Source organism: Coregonus clupeaformis, unplaced genomic scaffold (genome assembly GCF_020615455.1).
Source record: "Coregonus clupeaformis isolate EN_2021a unplaced genomic scaffold, ASM2061545v1 scaf1697, whole genome shotgun sequence".
Classification (NCBI taxonomy): domain Eukaryota; kingdom Metazoa; phylum Chordata; class Actinopteri; order Salmoniformes; family Salmonidae; genus Coregonus; species Coregonus clupeaformis.
Genome location: NW_025535151.1, coordinates 33,517 through 52,778, shown reverse-complemented (window position 1 = coordinate 52,778; position 19,262 = coordinate 33,517). Strand labels below are relative to the sequence as shown.

General features: G+C 46.5%; 1 protein-coding gene across 2 annotated transcripts; it reads left to right on the top strand.

Moving 5' to 3' along the window:
• Positions 1-4,874: 4,874 nt before the first annotated feature.
• On the top strand, positions 4,875-19,215 carry LOC121561212 (C-type lectin domain family 4 member E). Of its 2 annotated transcripts, none has more exons than XM_045218628.1 (4): positions 4,875-5,499; positions 17,417-17,553; positions 17,807-17,916; positions 18,922-19,215. In XM_045218628.1, exons 1-4 carry the CDS (start codon positions 5,352-5,354, stop codon positions 19,052-19,054), a joined length of 528 nt encoding a protein of 175 aa, XP_045074563.1. In that variant the 5' UTR covers positions 4,875-5,351; the 3' UTR covers positions 19,055-19,215. The 2 variants fall into 2 exon arrangements, 1 of the variants encoding a protein (XP_045074563.1); XR_006659757.1 differs by lacking the exon at positions 4,875-5,499 and adding an exon at positions 17,130-17,213.
• The last annotated feature ends 47 nt before the right edge of the window (positions 19,216-19,262 follow it).

Sequence of the window (19,262 nt, the reverse complement as noted above, 5' to 3'; positions counted from 1 at the left end):
ACTGCTTAGTGAACCACAAGACATCCTGTCCTTTTTATCAATGTGATCTAATATGTTCTATTTGACAACGTTCTTAGTTAGATTAAGTAAAATTATATTTTAGCCTATATTGTCACTATATCCGTCCAAATAACACATTATATTGTACTTGCCAGAGCTACTGTGAATTGTAATGGTCATGATGACATTAACCGATAGACTGCCAGCGTGACTGGAACCTCCGCTCGTTTCTGGCTCTCATTTTATCTGTCCGAACTCGGGTTTCTTGTAGACAGAAGTAAATATAATTAAGAAACATCCAGTAGAATAAGAATCATCCTGAACACAGTCTGATTGGTTCTACGGGGCATTACAGCTGTAGAACTCTGGAACAATTCTGGAATACTGGAGATAAGGTGGCTGACAGTTTCGCTGTAACGGTTTTGACTTCAAAGTTATTGTTTGTTATGGATGCCAGGTAGGTTGTGCCTACCAGAGAAAATATTGATTTCTCCTTTTTTGTTTGTGAGGGAGTGAGTCCCGTCTGGTCCTTCAAGTCTACATCAATACAAAGGACTCACGTAAAAGTCAGTGTGGAAATAAAACTTTTCATTAACCCTTAAAACATTGCAAATAACTTCAAAACCACTGTGTTCTTTTGCATCGGTTGTAAAGAAATGATCACAACACAATGATCTCTGGTTCCTCGAGAAAAGTCCCGTCCAGCCCGGTAAATGAGTTCAAATCAACTCAAGTCACATCAGTCACGCAAAGTTTGTCCATTCATAAAGTGTAGCTTAAACTCAGTCTCAATCACACAATCAAATCTCAAAGTCTTTTACCACTCAACAATAAAGGTTACCAGAACTCCCAGTAGTCTTCACCCCCAACTGAACACCATCCATCCCCTACATGACTCCTTTATTGAACAGCAACTCATAACAACATCCACAACAATAATTCCCTAAATGTATGTTGCATTTATGTTAGATTTGTAGTTTTATCATGCAATTCATTTGTATTCTGCCATGTGAATGAATTAAATTATTTGAACTTTTAATATTTAATTTAAAAAATTGACAAAGCCCTAGTCATGTCTAATAGATTTAGCCATGAAACAAGCCAGAACATCCCGCTAACATTCCTAGATTGTCATTCACACGCCATATCCAGCGGACAAGGCTCCTCTCCCAATGTTTTTACAGCTAACACAGTGTAAACAATTGGCTCATGAAATCTCCCAGTGTGAAGGCTACTACCAGGCCATGTTGTGCAATGTGCTTTGAATGGTGGATATCTCACTGCATAGTGTGAGATGCTGCCACCATTTCAGATTGGTGACATGGTACTTAACGTACATCTTTCTCTCCACGGCCCTCCTCTCCACAACCCTCCTCTCCACGCCCCTCCTCTCCACGCCCCTCCTCTCCACGCTCCTCCTCTCCACGCCCCTCCTCTCCACGCCCCTCCTCTCCACGCCCCTCCTCTCCACCAGCCCTCCTCTCCACGCCCCTCCTTTCCACCGGCCCTCCTCTCCACGCACCTCCTCTCCACCAGCCCCCCTCTCCCGCCCCTCCTCTCCACGCCCCTCCTCTCCACGCCCCTCCTCTCCACGCCCCTCCTCTCCACAACCCTCCTCTCCACGCCCCCTCCTCTCCACGCCTCCTCTCTCCACGCCCCTTCTTCCCACAACCCTCCTCTCACCACGCCCCTCCTCTCCACGCCCCTCCTCTCCCACGCCTCCTCTCCACGCCCCCTCCTCTCCCGCCCCTCCTCTCCACGCCCCTTCTCTCACACCCTCCTCTCCCGCCCCCTCCACGCCCCTCCTCTCCACGCCCCCTCCTCTCCACGCCCCTCCTCTCCACGCCCCCTCTCCACAACCTCCTCTCCCACGCCCTCCTCTCCCGCCCCTCCTCTCAGCCCCCTCCTCTCACGCCCTCCTCTCCCACGCCCCTTCTCTCCCACGCGCCCCTCCTCTCCACGCCCTCCTCTCCACGCTCCTCCTCTCACCACTCCTCTCCCGCCTCCTCTCCACGCCCCTCCCTCTCCACGCCCCTCCTCTCCACAACCCTCCCTCTCCATGCTCCTCCTCTCCACGCCCCCTCCTCTCCACGCTCCTCCTCTCCACGCCCCTCCTCTCCCAAGCCCCTCCTCTCCACGCCCCCTCCCACGCCCTCCTCTCCGCCCCTCCTCTCACGCCCCTCCTCTCCACGCTCCTCCTCACCCGCCCTCCTCTCCCGCCCCTCCTCTCCACGCCCTCCTCTCCACGCCCCTCCTCTCCCCGCCCCTCCTCCTCCACAACCCTCCTCTCCCGCCCTCCTCTCCACGCCCCTCCTCTCCCACGCCCCTCCTCTCCAACCCCTCCTCTCCACGCCCTCCTCTCCCACCCCCTCTCTCCAGCCCCTCCTCTCCACGCCCCTCCTCTCCAACCCCCCCCACGCCCCTCCTCTCCACGCCCCTCCTCTCCACGCCTCTCTCACGCCCCTCCTCTCCACGCCCCTCCTCTCCACGCCCCTCCTCTCCACGCCTCCACGCCCTCCTCTCCACCTCTCCCGCCCCTCCTCTCCCACGCCCCTTCTCCACGCCCCTCCCTCTCCACAACCCTCCTCTCCGCCCCTCCTCTCTCACACCCTCCTCTCCATGCTCCTCCTCTCCACGCCCCTCCTCTCCACGCCTCCTCTCACGCCCCTCCTCTCCACGCCCCTCCTCTCCCGCCCCTCCTCTCCCACGCCCTCCTCTCCACGCCCGCCCCTCCTCCCACGCCCCTCCTCTCACGCCCTCTCTCCACGCCCCTCCTCTCCACGCCTCTACGCCCCTTCTCTCCACAACCCTCCTCTCCACGCCCCTCCTCTCCACGCCCCTCCTCTCCACGCCCCCTCCTCTCCACGCCCCTTCTCTCCGCCCCTCCTCTCCACAACCCTCCTCTCCACGCCCCTCCTCTCCACGCCTCCTCCTCTCCTCCCCCTCCTCTCACGCCCTTCTCTCCAGCCCCTCCTCTCCACGCCTCCTCTCCATGCTCCTCCCTCACCACGCCCCTCACGCCCCTCCTCCCACGCCCCTCCTCTCCACGCCCCTTCTCTCCACGCCCCTCCTCTCCACAACCCTCCTCTCCACGCCCCTCCTCTCCACAACCCTCCTCTCCATGCTCCTCCTCTCCACGCCCTCTCCTCTCCACGCTCCTCCTCTCCACGCCCCTCCTCTCCACGCCCCTCCTCTCCACGCCCCTCCAAGGTAACTTCTGACCTGCTCTGTGGATACTAAGTGGTCATCATCCAACCCTGGCTATAATATGTAGACCTATAGTCTACCTACCATACCTGGTCTGATACCTGGAGCTATGTTGTAGAGTCATTATATAGCATGCCTACCTGCAACAGGTGAGTAGACACTATTCAACCAGATAGAGTCGTGGGGTAAGCAGTGGGGTCAAGCCCAACACTTACAAACCCTCCAGTGTATTAGTCCTCATAGTGTTAGCTGGGACAGAAGCCTGCACACCCTGTGTCTCTCCAGGAACAGAGTTGGTGACCAACGCCCTTCATGCCTGACAGGTCAGGAAAGCCTGATCCCTACTAACCCTAGTATAGGCAGCCCTACTATACTTAATAGCGCAGATAGAGTCTCTTGTTATTGTGGTGTTGGCCATTATACTATATAAATGCAGTGTTGATCTGGACCTGGACTCAGAGCCCAGGGTCTTGGTCCGTTGGCACTAATCCCTGCAACCCAAATAAACCCGTAGCTGTTAGAAACTTGTTGTGTAGATCTGAAAGTGTTGGATAGGTGTAAGCAATATGCTGGCAGCTCAATCTTGACCTCTGATTGGGATTAAGAAAATGTCCTGTTATGGAGTGTTGTTTTTGTATTTGAAATTGGATTTAGTACACACTTTTTTTGGGGGACATATCTGATCTGGACTCTGCAAGACACTGGTTATCTCTGCAATATAGATAATACTTATGTAAAGAAGGTATTTCTGTTTTTAATTGTTAATACATTTGCAAACATTTCCGAAAACCTATTTTTGCTTTGTCATTATGTGGTATTGTGTGTAGATTGCTGAGGATTTTTATTTATTTAATCAATTTTAGAATAAGGCTGTAACTTAACAAAATGTGGAAAAAGTCAAGGGGGTCTGAATTCTTTCCGAAATGCACTGTAGATACATGCAGGTAGTTAGGTATACATGCAGGTAAATATAATATAACACTTTCTAACACTATTTGTTCTGTTTAACACCTTAAATATGCATCACCGATCTAGTTAGCTATTTGTAGCTAACGTTAGCTATTTGTAGCTAGCTAGTCTAGCGTTATCTAAACAATCGCCAGCTGCATCACATTCACATTTTTTTTCCCTTGAAATATTTGTTCAAACTAACTATCCTATCCTATCTATCTATCTGTCTATATATCTATATATCTATCTATCTATCTATCTATCTATCTATCTATCTATCTATCTATCTATCTATCTATCTATCTATCTATCTATCTATCTATCTATCTATCTATCTATCATCCATCCATCCATCCATCCATCCATCCATCCATCCATCCATCCATCCATCCATCCATCCATCCATCCATCCATCCATCCATCCATCCATCCATCCATCCATCCATCCATCCATCCATCCATCCATCCACAGCTTCCTGAAACGGGTCACATTGTCACTTCAACGCTTTAATCAGATGGTAAAACTAATCTACACTGTGGTAAACTAAACTAATAGAAACTAAATATACAAACTAATCTACACTGTGGTAAACTAAACTAATAGAAACTAAATATACAAACTAATCTACACTGTGGTAAACTAAACTAATAGAAACAAAATTTACAAACTAATCTACACTGTGGAAAACAAAGAAAATAAGGTTGGAGTCACGTGGTGGTGGTTAGTGTCATACTATTGGTTAGACAGTTTCCCCTTTAATGAGGTTGACAGTTAAAACTGTCTCTTACATTAGGCTGAGTCACACAGAGGATCCAGCGGTGAAGTGAACAGACACAAACCTACAACTGAGATAACAGCAGACGTTACAACCGTAGAAGTTACAACAGTAGAAGTTACAACAGTTGAAGTTACAACAGTAGAAGTTAGAACCGTATAAATTACAACAGTAGAAGTTACAACAGTAGAAGTTACAAGAGTAGAAGTTACAACAGCAGAAGTTACAACAGTTGAAGTTACGACAGTAGAAGTTAGAACCGTATAAATTACAACAGTAGAAGTTACAACAGTAGAAGTTACAAGAGTAGAAGTTACAACAGTAGAAGTTACAACAGTAGAAGTTACAACAGTAGAAGTTACAACAGTAGAAGTTACAACCGTAGAAGTTACTGCATTTTAGCACAAGTCTGTAAAGATGTCAGAGGCAAACTATGACAACAGAGATGGATTTAAAGGCAAAGCACCTAATGAAATAAAGACCCTGGATATTGATGATTGTATATACAGCAACGAAACACCCATCAAGCCCTGCAGGAAGGATGGAGTTGGTGATCAACCATCAGGTAACAGTTTATCCTGGTATAGTGCTTGATACTGACACATACTTACACCCCAACACACACACACACACACACACACACACACACACACACACACACACACACACACACACACACACACACACCACACACACACACACACACACACACACACACACACACACACATATACACACACACACACACTGTTGCTACTGTCTATTATCTATCCTGTTGCCTAGTTACTTGACCCCTACCTCCATGTACAGTTCTTTCAGAAATTAACGTTAGTGTCACGTCTCTCCCATTTTGCTCAGTATACACACGTTTTAAAATCAGCAAGGGATTCCTGCATAGCTATAAAATCTGACTGTAGTTTTGACACAGCCAGATCACCAGTCGGGGCCATAGCATACATAGTAATATCCTCTGTCACGTCTCCTCCCGTTGCTCCCCTCCTGGCGCTCTGATTCGCCGGTCCTACTGAGCCACCGGTCTGAGCGCACCACCTCGGCAAACACAGGAATGGAAACCCAACGCACCCTAATCACCTCCAGCGCACCTGCACCTCATCATCTCATCACCACCCCTATATAGCCCTGGGCACCTCATCATCTCATCACCACCCCTATATAGCCCTGGGCACCTCATCATCTCATCACCACCCCTATATAGCCCTGGGCACCTCACCATCTCCTCACCACCCCTATATAGCCCCTGGGCACCTCATCATCTCATCACCACCCCTATATAGCCCTGGGCACCTCATCATCTCATCACCACCCCTATATAGCCCTGGGCACCTCATCATCTCATCACCACCCCTATATAGCCCTGGGTACCTCATCATCTCATCACCACCCCTATATAGCCCTGGGCACCTCATCATCTCATCACCACCCCCTATATAGCCCTGGGCACCTCATCATCTCATCACCACCCCTATATAGCCCTGGGCACCTCATCATCTCATCACCACCCCTATATAGCCCTGGGCACCTCATCATCTCATCACCACCCCTATATAGCCCTGGGCACCTCATCATCTCATCACCACCCCTATATAGCCCTGGGCACCTCATCATCTCATCACCACCCCTATATAGCCCTGGGCTGTTCAGTGTCGTGTTGTGTGTGATTGTTAGTGTCATGTCTTGTGCTCGCTCGTTGTTGTTCTCTTGCTCAGTGTTAAAGCAAACCTTTACATTGTTGATTCCTGCGTCCTGCCTCTTCGTATCCTCAGTACTGCTTGCTACATAAATAGATACGCTAGCCTATTAGCGACGTTATGGCTGTCTTGTGATCATTGCCCTTGCTAGTTTGATTGTATTGACATACCCAGCCTTAGTTATATTTATTCGTTTTTTTTGTCCAGAATATTGAGTCATTGAAACTGAAACGGTGCATCTTGAATTAAGTCGGCAAACAATGTACCAGGCCAGCTGTGATTTACAACCAGATAGCAATATTTTTTTTGGTGCCCAAAAGTTCCCAAACGGCCCACCCCAGTGAAGGAAAGCCACCTAGTGTGAATATATTTGCCAAAAGTTCCCAAACGGCCCACCCCAGTGAAGGAAAGCCACCCTGTGTGAATATATTTCACGTGCTTTACGATTGTGTTGTCTACTTTGTGAATGATTTCTCTATTGTACTACATCATTGATAAGTCGCATACCTCCATGATACGCATCAGTAGGGATTAAAAGTGAGTGTACCCTCCACTACACCACTGGCCCTTTGTGTTTTACAAAAAGTCTCTTACATGAGTGGTTACGGTTGCTGTCCTTTAAGAATCACGAACCTGTCACAAACTGAAGGCCTATAGGTTTGCGCAAACATGTCTGTAATAGATAAGGCTGTTAAGATATTAATGTATCAAGAACGGAGTGTATATACAGTGGGGAGAACAAGTATTTGATACACTGCCGATTTTGCAGGTTTTCCTACTTACAAAGCATGTAGAGGTCTGTAATTTTTATCATAGGTACAGTGCAACTGTGAGAGACAGAATCTAAAACAAAAATCCAGAAAATCTCATTGTATGATTTTTAAGTAATTCATTTGCATTTTATTGCATGACATAAGTATTTGATCACCTACCAACCAGTAAGAATTCCGGCTCTCACAGACCTGTTAGTTTTTTTTAAGAAGCCCTCCTGTTCTCCACTCATTACCTGTATTAACTGCACCTGTTTGAACTCGTTACCTGTATAAAAGACACCTGTCCACACACTCAATCAAGCAGACTCCAACCTCTCCACAATGGCCAAGACCAGAGAGCTGTGTAAGGACATCAGGGATAAAATTGTAGACCTGCACAATTTTTATTTTTATTTTTTATTTTTAGTCATTTAGCAGACGCTCTTATCCAGAGCGACTTACAGGGCTGGGATGGGCTACAGGACAATAGGCAAGCAGCTTGGTGAGAAGGCAACAACTGTTGGCGCAATTATTAGAAAATGGAAAAGTTCAAGATGACCATCAATCACCCTCGGTCTGGGGCTCCATGCAAGATCTCACCTCGTGGGGCATCAATGATCATGAGGAAGGTGAGGGATCAGCCCAGAACTACACGGCAGGACCTGGTCAATGACCTGAAGAGAGCTGGGACCACAGTCTCAAAGAAAACCATTAGTAACACACTACGCCGTCATGGATTAAAATCCTGCAGCGCACGCAGAGTCCCCCTGCTCAAGCCAGCGCATGTCCAGGCCCGTCTGAAGTTTGCCAATGACCATCTGGATGATCCAGAGGAGGAATGGGAGAAGGTCATGTGGTCTGATGAGACAAAATAGAGCTTTTGGTCTAAACTCCACTCACCGTGTTTGGAGGAAGAAGAAGGATGAGTACAACCCCAAGAACACCATCCCAACCGTGAAGCATGGAGGTGGAAACATCATTCTTTGGGGATGCTTTTCTGCCAAGGGGACAGGACGACTGCACCATATTGAGGGGGAGGATGGATGGGGGCCATGTATCGCGAGATCTTGGCCAACAACCTCCTTCCCTCAGTAAGAGCATTGAAGATGGGTCGTGGCTGGTTCTTCCAGCATGACAATGACCCGAAACACACAGCCAGGGGCAACTAAGGAGTGGCTCCGCAAGAAGCATCTCAAGGTCCTGGAGTGGCCTAGCCAGTCTCCAGACCTGAACCCAATCGAACATCTTTGGAGGGAGCTGAAAGTCCGTATTGCCCAGCGACAGCCCTGAAACCTGAAGGATCTGGAGAAGGTCTGTATGGAGGAGTGGCCAAAATCCCTGCTGCAGTGTGTGTCGAACCTGGTCAAGACCTACAGAAACGTATGATCTCTGTAATTGCAAACAAAGGTTTCTGTACCAAATATTAAGGTCTGCTTTTCTGTTGTATCAAATACTTATGTCATAAAATAAAATGCAAATTAATTACTTAAAAATCATACAATGTGATTTTCTGGATTTTTGTTTTAGATTCCGTCTCTCACAGTTGAAGTGTACCTATGATAAAAATTACAGACCTCTACATGCTTTGTAAGTAGGAAAACCTGCAAAATCGGCAGGGTATCAAATACTTGTTCTCCCCACTGAATTTGGCCTGTCGAAGCGGTTTTATGCTGGTCTCAGGAAGAAAAGTACGAGTCCTCACTGTCCAAGACAGAGTCAAGACCAAAAGTACAAATGTATCCAACATTGAGCCAAGCACGAGACACTGTGTGGTCTCGAGACCGGATGAGTACTACAACACTGGTATTCAAAATAAACAAAATCTACCCACAATGCCCCATAATGACGCAGTGCAAACATGTAAGACATTTTTGCAAATGTATTGAAAATGAAATATCTAATTTACATATGTATTCACACCCCTGAGTCAATACATGTTAGAATCACCTTTGGCAGCGATTACAGCTGTGAGTCTCTGGGTAAGTCTCTAAGAGCTTTTACACACCTGGATTGGACAATATCTGCCCATTTATTCTTTTCATCTGTCAAATTCGTTGTTGATCATTGCTAGACAACCATTTTCAAGTCTTTGCCATAGATTTTCAAGCAGATTTAAGTAAACTGTAACTCTGCAAACTTCTTGTGGCCTTGTGTTTTAGGTTATTGTCTTGTTGAATGGTGAATTCATCTCCAAGTGTCTGGTGGAAAGCAGACTGAACCAGGTTTTTCTCTAGGATTTTGCCTGTGTTTAAATCCAGTCAGTTTCTTTTTTTATCCTGAAAAACTATGGAGAGTGGTACTCCTTAATGTGTTATATTGGATTTGCCCCAAACATAACACTTTGTATTGAGGACAAAATTTTAATTGCTTTGCCACATGTTTTGCAGTATTACTTTAGTGTGTAGTGTCGAGAAAACGATGCTGAGATGATGTGAGAACAAGAAATCCGCTGACACTGTCCTCGATTATAATTATTTATTACATTTAAGATCTCAGCGCCAATTTACAGACTCCTGCAGACATCTGGAGAATAACCGGCCCCAATCTCTAATGTGTTATTCTCCCCTCCTTTGTCCCAAAACCATAGTCTATATCCTATGTAACCTGATATGGGTGTTTTCCCCCTACAGACCAATCCCAGGACTCCACCTCAACAGACTCCCTCTGTTTTAGGGTGCCCCTATAGAAATGCTCTCCAGATGATTCCTCAAGCTGAGTCAACATCTTCTAAGACCATTTGCAAACGTCAGCAAAATTGTAAATTGTTCAGACACTACAAGTGCCTTGTTGCAAACATGTTTAGGAATATTTTTATTCTGTACAGTATACTGTATCTTTGTAGTGACTGGGTGTATTGACACACCATCCAAAGTGTTATTAATAACTTCACCATGCTCAAAGGGATATTCAATTTCAGCTTTTTTATTTTTTACCCATCTACCAATAGGTGCCCTTCTTTGCGAGGCATTGGAACACCACCCTGGACTTTGTGGTTGAATCTGTGTTTGAAATTCACTGCTCGACTGAGGAGGGACCTTACAGATAATTGTAGGTGTGGGGTACAGAGATGAGGTAGTCATTCAAAAATCACTACTATTGCACACAGATTGAGTCCATGCAACGTATTATGTGACTTGTTAAACAACTTTTTACTCCTGAACGTATTAAGGCTCGCCATAACAAAGGGGTTGAATACTTATTGACTCGAGACATTTCAGCTTTTCATTTTTAATTAATTTGTAAACATTTCTAAAAAACATAACTCCAGACCAGGCCAGTGACACATTTTTTATTTATTTAGACTGTAACACAACAAAATGTGAAAAAAGTCACTTTCTGATGACCTCGTATCCGTGCACATGGACTCGGTACTGGTACTGACTGTATATAGCCATGTAATTTTTACTTGTTCATGTTATTCGTTATTCACTGTTTATTTGTTATTCTTTTTTACTCTGCATTGTTGGAAAAGGACCCATAAGTCATCATTTCACTTTTAGTCTGCACCTGTTGTTTATGAAGCATGTGAAAAATGAAAATTTGATTTGATTTGGACTGAAATAGGTGCCAGTACTCATTTTGGGTGCCTGAACTCTGCAATATGTTTAAGCCAGTGTTCTATAAGAGGTTCTGGAAGTCAAGCAGTATAAAGTGGGAGGTTCTGGAACTCAGTTCTAGTGTTCTGTCCCTTGTCAAGTTTGTGTTTTTTCCTCGGTGCTTCAAAGAGCAAATGGACACAAAAGTAGACTCAAACACAACGCTGATAAAGAGCAAGTTCTTATGGTAATAATTTGTGCTTCAGTGTTTATTCAGTGGTGGAAGAGATCCTCTGGAGCTGCTGCAGTTTGTCTGGGTCTGCTGTGTGTTCTCCTATTGGCTGGGATCATAGGCCTGTTGCTCTACCGTGAGTTTGATATGTTCTCAATCAAACTTTCTCTTAATCATCAGTGGTGTAATGATCAGGGATCAATTCCATTTAAACTCCATTCAATTCAATTCAGAAAGTACACAAAATTCCAATTCAACATTTTCCTCATTGAAAAATATTGAAGAGAATTGGACTTGGAATTCCAGTGTACTTCCTGAATAGACTGGAATTGAAATGCAATTGAACCCAACCCTGGTAATGATAGATTAACTTTTCCACTGTTACCTTGGTCGTTGATGGTATTATTTCACAGAGCGAAACCAATTAACCAGATCCAACACCCTGACCAAAGAGAGAGACCAGTTACAGACCAGAGGCAACAACCTGACTGAAGAGAGAGACCAGCTACAGACCAGCAACAACACCCTGACTACAGAGAGAGACCAGTTACAGACCAGCTACAACACCCTGACCAAAGAGAGAGACCAGCTACAGACCAGTTACAACACCCTGACCGAAGAAAGAGACCAGCAACAGACCAGATACAACACCCTGACTACAGAGAGAGACCAGTTACAGACCAGCTACAACACCATGACCAAAGAGAGAGACCAGTTGCAGACCAGTTACAAGAACCTGACAAAAGAGAGAGACCAGCTACAGACCAGCAACAACACCCTGACCAAAGAGAGACCAGTTACAGACCAGCTACAACACCCTGACCAAAGAGAGAGACCAGCTACAGACCAGTTACAACACTCTGACCAAAGAGAGAGACCAGCTACAGACCAGTTACAACACTCTGACCAAAGAAAGAGACCAGCTACAGACCAGATCCAACACTGTGACCAAAGAGAGAGACCAGCTACAGACCAGAAACAACACCCTGACTACAGAGAGAGACCAGTTACAGACCAGCTATAACACCTTGACCAAAGAGAGAGAGCAGCTACAGACCAGTTACAAGACCCTGACCAAAGAGAGAGACCAGCTACAGACCAGTTCCAACACTCTGACCAAAGAGAGAGACCACTTACAGACCAGATACAACACCCTGACCAAAGTGAGAGACCAGCTACAGACCAGTTACAAGACCCTGACCAAAGAGAGAGACCAGCTACAGACCAGTTACAAGACCCTGACCAAAGAGAGAGACCAGTTGCAGATCAGTTCCAACACTCTGACCAAAGAGAGTGGCCAGCTACAGACCAGATACAACACCCTGACCAAAGAGAGAGACCAGTTGCAGATCAGTTACAACACCCTGACCAAAGAAAGAGACCAGCAAAAGACCAGATACAACACCCTGACTGCAGACAGAGACAAGCAACAGACCAGATACAACACCCTGACCAAAGAGAGAGACCATCTACAGATCAGATACAACAACCTGACCAAAGAGAGAGACCAGTTGCAGATCAGTTACAACACCCTGACCAAAGAGAGAGACCAGCTACAGACCAGTTACAAGACCCTCACCAAAGAGAGAGACCAGCTACAGACCAGTTACAACACTCTGACCAAAGAGAGAGACCAGCTACAGACCAGATCCAACACTCTGACCAAAGAGAGTGACCAGCTACAGACCAGATCCAACACTCTGACCAAATAGAGAGACCAGCTACAGACCAGAAACAACACTCTGACCAAAGAGAGAGACCAGCTACAGACCAGATCCAACACTCTGACCAAAGAGTGAGACCAGCTACAGACCAGAAACAACACCCTGACTACAGAGAGAGACCGGTTACAGACCAGCTATAACACACTGACCAAAGAGAGAGACCAGCTACAGACCAGTTACAACACCCTGACCAAAGAAAGAGACCAGCAACAGACCAGATACAACACCCTGACTGCAGAGAGAGACCAGCAACAGACCAGATACAACACCCTGACCAAAGAGAGAGATCATCTACAGACCAGATACAACACCCTGACCAAAGAGAGAGACCAGTTGCAGATCAGTTCCAACACCCTGACCAAAGAGAGAGACCAGTTGCAGATCACTTCCAACACCCTGACCAAAGAGAGAGACCAGCTACAGACCATCTACAACACCCTGACCAAAGAGAGAGACCAGCTACAAACCAGTTACAACACCCTGACCGAAGAAAGAGACCAGCAACAGACCAGATACAACACCCTGACTGCAGAGAGAGACCAGCAACAGACCAGATACAACACCCTGACCAAAGAGAGAGACCATCTACAGACCAGATACAACACCCTGACCAAAGAGAGAGACCAGTTGCAGATCAGTTACAACACCCTGACTAAAGAGAGAACCAGTTGCAGATCAGTTCCAACACCTGACCGAAGAAAGAGACCAGCAACAGACCAGATACAACACCCTGACCAAAGAGAGAGACAATCTACAGACCAGATACAACACCCTGACCAAAGAGAGAGACCAGCTAGAGACCAGTTACAAGACCTTGACCAAAGAGAGAGACCAGTTGCAGATCAGTTCCAACACCCTGACCAAAGAGAGAGACCAGCTACAAACCAGCTACAACACCCTGACCAAAGAGAGAGACCAGCTACAGACCAGTTACAACACCCTGACCGAAGAAAGAGACCAGCAACAGACCAGATACAACACCCTGACTGCAGAGAGAGACCAGCAACAGACCAGATACAACATCCTGACCAAAGAGAGAGACCATCTACAGACCAGATACAACACCCTGACCAAAGAGAGAGACCAGTTGCAGATCAGTTACAACACCCTGACCAAAGAGAGAGACCAGTTGCAGATCACTTCCAACACCCTGACCAAAGAGAGAGACCAGCTACAGACCATCTACAACACCCTGACCAAAGAGAGAGACCAGTTGCAGATCAGTTCCAACACCCTGACCGAAGAAAGAGACCAGCAACAGACCAGATACAACACCCTGACCAAAGAGAGAGACCATCTACAGACCAGATACAACACCCTGACCAAAGAGAGAGACCAGCTACAGACCAGTTACAAGACCTTGACCAAAGAGAGAGACCAGTTGCAGATCAGTTCCAACACCCTGACCAAAGAGAGAGACCAGCTACAAACCAGCTACAACACCCTGACCAAAGAGAGAGACCAGCTACAGACCAGTTACAACACCCTGACCGAAGAAAGAGACCAGCAACAGACCAGATACAACACCCTGACTGCAGAGAGAGACCAGCAACAGACCAGATACCACACCCTGACTAAAGAGAGAGACCATCTACAGACCAGATACAACACCCTGACCAAAGAGAGAGACCAGTTGCAGATCAGTTCCAACACCCTGACCGAAGAGAGAGACCAGCAACAGACCAGATACAACACCCTGACCAAAGAGAGAGACCATCTACTGACCAGATACAACACCCTGACCAAAGAGAGAGACCAGCTACAGACCAGATACAACACCCTGACCAAAGAGAGAGACCAGCTACAGACCAGTTACAACACCCTGACCGAAGAAAGAGACCAGCAACAGACCAGATACAACACCCTGACTGCAGAGAGAGACCAGCAACAGACCAGATACAACACCCTGACCAAAGAGAGAGACCATCTACAGACCAGATACAACACCCTGACCAAAGAGAGAGACCATCTACAGACCAGATACAACACCCTGACCAAAGAGAGAGACCAGCTACAGACCAGATACAACACCCTGACCAAAGAGAGAGACCAGCTACAGACCAGTTACAACACCCTGACCGAAGAAAGAGACCAGCAACAGACCAGAAACAACACCCTGACTACAGAGAGAGACCGGTTACAGACCAGCTATAACACACTGACCAAAGAGAGAGACCAGCTACAGACCAGTTACAACACCCTGACCAAAGAAAGAGACCAGCAACAGACCAGATACAACACCCTGACTGCAGAGAGAGACCAGCAACAGACCAGATACAACACCCTGACCAAAGAGAGAGATCATCTACAGACCAGATACAACACCCTGACCAAAGAGAGAGACCAGTTGCAGATCAGTTCCAACACCCTGACCAAAGAGAGAGACCAGTTGCAGATCACTTCCAACACCCTGACCAAAGAGAGAGACCAGCTACAGACCATCTACAACACCCTGACCAAAGAGAGAGACCAGCTACAAACCAGTTACAACACCCTGACCGAAGAAAGAGACCAGCAACAGACCAGATACAACACCCTGACTGCAGAGAGAGACCAGCAACAGACCAGATACAACACCCTGACCAAAGAGAGAGACCATCTACAGACCAGATACAACACCCTGACCAAAGAGAGAGACCAGTTGCAGATCAGTTACAACACCCTGACTAAAGAGAGAGACCAGTTGCAGATCAGTTCCAACACCCTGACCGAAGAAAGAGACCAGCAACAGACCAGATACAACACCCTGACCAAAGAGAGAGACAATCTACAGACCAGATACAACACCCTGACCAAAGAGAGAGACCAGCTAGAGACCAGTTACAAGACCTTGACCAAAGAGAGAGACCAGTTGCAGATCAGTTCCAACACCCTGACCAAAGAGAGAGACCAGCTACAAACCAGCTACAACACCCTGACCAAAGAGAGAGACCAGCTACAGACCAGTTACAACACCCTGACCGAAGAAAGAGACCAGCAACAGACCAGATACAACACCCTGACTGCAGAGAGAGACCAGCAACAGACCAGATACAACATCCTGACCAAAGAGAGAGACCATCTACAGACCAGATACAACACCCTGACCAAAGAGAGAGACCAGTTGCAGATCAGTTACAACACCCCTGACCAAAGAGAGAGACCAGTTGCAGATCACTTCCAACACCCTGACCAAAGAGAGAGACCAGCTACAGACCATCTACAACACCCTGACCAAAGAGAGAGACCAGTTGCAGATCAGTTCCAACACCCTGACCGAAGAAAGAGACCAGCAACAGACCAGATACAACACCCTGACCAAAGAGAGAGACCATCTACAGACCAGATACAACACCCTGACCAAAGAGAGAGACCAGCTACAGACCAGTTACAAGACCTTGACCAAAGAGAGAGACCAGTTGCAGATCAGTTCCAACACCCTGACCAAAGAGAGAGACCAGCTACAAACCAGCTACAACACCCTGACCAAAGAGAGAGACCAGCTACAGACCAGTTACAACACCCTGACCGAAGAAAGAGACCAGCAACAGACCAGATACAACACCCTGACTGCAGAGAGAGACCAGCAACAGACCAGATACCACACCCTGACTAAAGAGAGAGACCATCTACAGACCAGATACAACACCCTGACCAAAGAGAGAGACCAGTTGCAGATCAGTTCCAACACCCTGACCGAAGAAAGAGACCAGCAACAGACCAGATACAACACCCTGACCAAAGAGAGAGACCATCTACTGACCAGATACAACACCCTGACCAAAGAGAGAGACCAGCTACAGACCAGATACAACACCCTGACCAAAGAGAGAGACCAGCTACAGACCAGTTACAACACCCTGACCGAAGAAAGAGACCAGCAACAGACCAGATACAACACCCTGACTGCAGAGAGAGACCAGCAACAGACCAGATACAACACCCTGACCAAAGAGAGAGACCATCTACAGACCAGATACAACACCCTGACCAAAGAGAGAGACCATCTACAGACCAGATACAACACCCTGACCAAAGAGAGAGACCAGCTACAGACCAGATACAACACCCTGACCAAAGAGAGAGACCAGCTACAGACCAGTTACAACACCCTGACCGAAGAAAGAGACCAGCAACAGACCAGATACAACACCCTGACTGCAGAGAGAGACCAGCAACAGACCAGATACAACACCCTGACCAAAGAGAGAGACCATCTACAGACCAGATACAACACCCTGACCAAAGAGAGAGACCAGCTACAGACCAGATACAACACCCTGACCAAAGAGAGAGAACAACTAAAGAAAGAGACAGAACGTCTGAAACAATCTTTGGTTGAGAAAGGTGAGGGAAATTGTCTAATGACTGTTCTGTTTGACAGTCTCTGTATCCGTTCACATGCCACTTATAAACAGGCAATTCAACTTACATTAAAGGAAAAATCTATGACTTCCAAACCGACCATTAGTTAGTGCCTCAAGTGTTTGATTGAGACTTAATTCAACGTGATATTAAGGTGACTAAAGCGAGACATTTTCAACTTAAAGAGTGTCCGCAAGGATGGAAGAAGCTTGGTAGCCGTTGTTACTACATCTCTACTAAGAAGAACACCTGGGAGAAGAGCAGACAGGACTGCAGAGATAGAGGAGCAGACCTGGTGATCATCAACAGCCAAGACAAACAGGTGTGTGTGTGTGTGTGTGTGTGTGTGTGTGTGTGTGTGTGTGTGTGTGTGTGTGTGTGTGTGTGTGTGTGTGTGTGTGTGTGTGTGTGTGTGTGTGTGTGTGTGTGTGTGTGTGTGTGTGTGTGTGTGTGTGTGTGTGTGTGTGTGTGTGTGTGTGTGTGTTGTGTGTGTGCGGCGTAAGTGGCGATCACAGAGAGAGAGAGAGAGGTAATGGCTAAGTATTAATAATGTTGTCTCTATCCCACAACTACAGACATTTGTCAATTGGTTATGTGGAGTAAAGAAATATGTCTGGATTGGTCTGACTGACTCTGTTACTGAGGGGACCTGGAAATGGGTGGACGACACACCACTGACCACAACGTAAGACATTTAATGAGTTCTGTGTTACCATGAAATCACTGTCTGGAGTAGTAGGCTCTGAGAGTGGACAGCCTGATTCTATGTCTTGTTTCTACTACAGGTATTGGAACAGTGGACAGCCTGATTCTATGTGTTGTTTCTTCTACAGGTACTGGTACAGTGGACAGCCTGATTCTATGTCTTGTTTCTTCTACAGGTATTGGAACAGTGGACAGCCTGATTCTATGTGTTGTTTCTTCTACAGGTACTGGAACAGTGGACAGCCTGATTCTATGTGTTTCTTCTACATGTACTGGAACAGTGGACAGCCTGATTCTATGTGTTGTTTCTTCTACATGTATTGGAACAGTGGACAGCCTGATTCTATGTGTTGTTTCTTCTACAGGTACTGGAACAGTGGACAGCCTGATTCTATGTGTTGTTTCTTCTACAGGTATTGGAACAGTAGACAGCCTGATTCTATGTGTTGTTTCTTCACAGGTATTGGAACAGTGGACAGCCTGATTCTATGTGTTGTTTCTTCTACAGGTATTGGAACAGTGGAAAGCCTGATTCTATGTGTTGTTTCTTCTACAGGTATTGGAACAGTGGACAGCCTGATTCTATGTGTTGTTTCTTCTACAGGTATTGGAACAGTGGACAGCCTGATTCTATGTGTTGTTTCTACTACAGGTATTGGAACAGTGGACAGCCTGATTCTATGTGTTGTTTCTTCTACAGGTATTGGAACAATGGGCAGCCTGATTCTATGTGTTTCTTCTACAGGTACTGGAACAGTGGACAGCCTGATTCTATGTGTTGTTTCTTCTACAGGTATTGGAACAGTGGACAGCCTGATTCTATGTGTTGTTTCTTCTACAGGTATTGGAACAGTAGAGAGCCTGATTCTATGTGTTGTTTCTTCTACAGGTATTGGAACAGTGGACAGCCTGATTCTATGTGTTTTTTCTTCTACAGGTATTGGAACAGTGGACAGCCTGATTCTATGTGTTGTTTCTTCTACAGATATTGGAACAGTAGAGAGCCTAATGGTGGTGTAGCTGAGAACTGTGCGTATTTCTACTCCTGGTCATCAGACACAGGAGCATGGTGGGACTCTGGCTGTTCCGATCAATACAGATGGATCTGTGAGAAATAGGATTCTCTGTACTGCTAGAGACCATTTCAGACATATGTTTTAAATCCTTAAACCCAGACTTGGACCAAACAAAATAGCGAGTGATGTGCAACGCTTGCAGTTAACCATTGATTCCTTCCAAACCACTCATTGTTGAATTTGTCATTTCCGACTTGTTGTGTAATGTTTATGTCCAATGACGATGAGCACCGATACCTTGTATCTATAA

Excerpts from the sequence above, each read along its gene's own strand:
- LOC121561212 (XM_045218628.1), top strand. The coding sequence starts at position 5,352 with ATGTCAGAGGCAAACTATGACAACAGAGATGGATTTAAAGGCAAAGCA. Across the intron at positions 17,554-17,806 it reads TCAACAGCCAAGACAAACAG|ACATTTGTCAATTGGTTATG; the intron begins GTGTGTGTGTGT and ends CCACAACTACAG. Across the intron at positions 17,917-18,921 it reads GACACACCACTGACCACAAC|ATATTGGAACAGTAGAGAGC; the intron begins GTAAGACATTTA and ends TTTCTTCTACAG.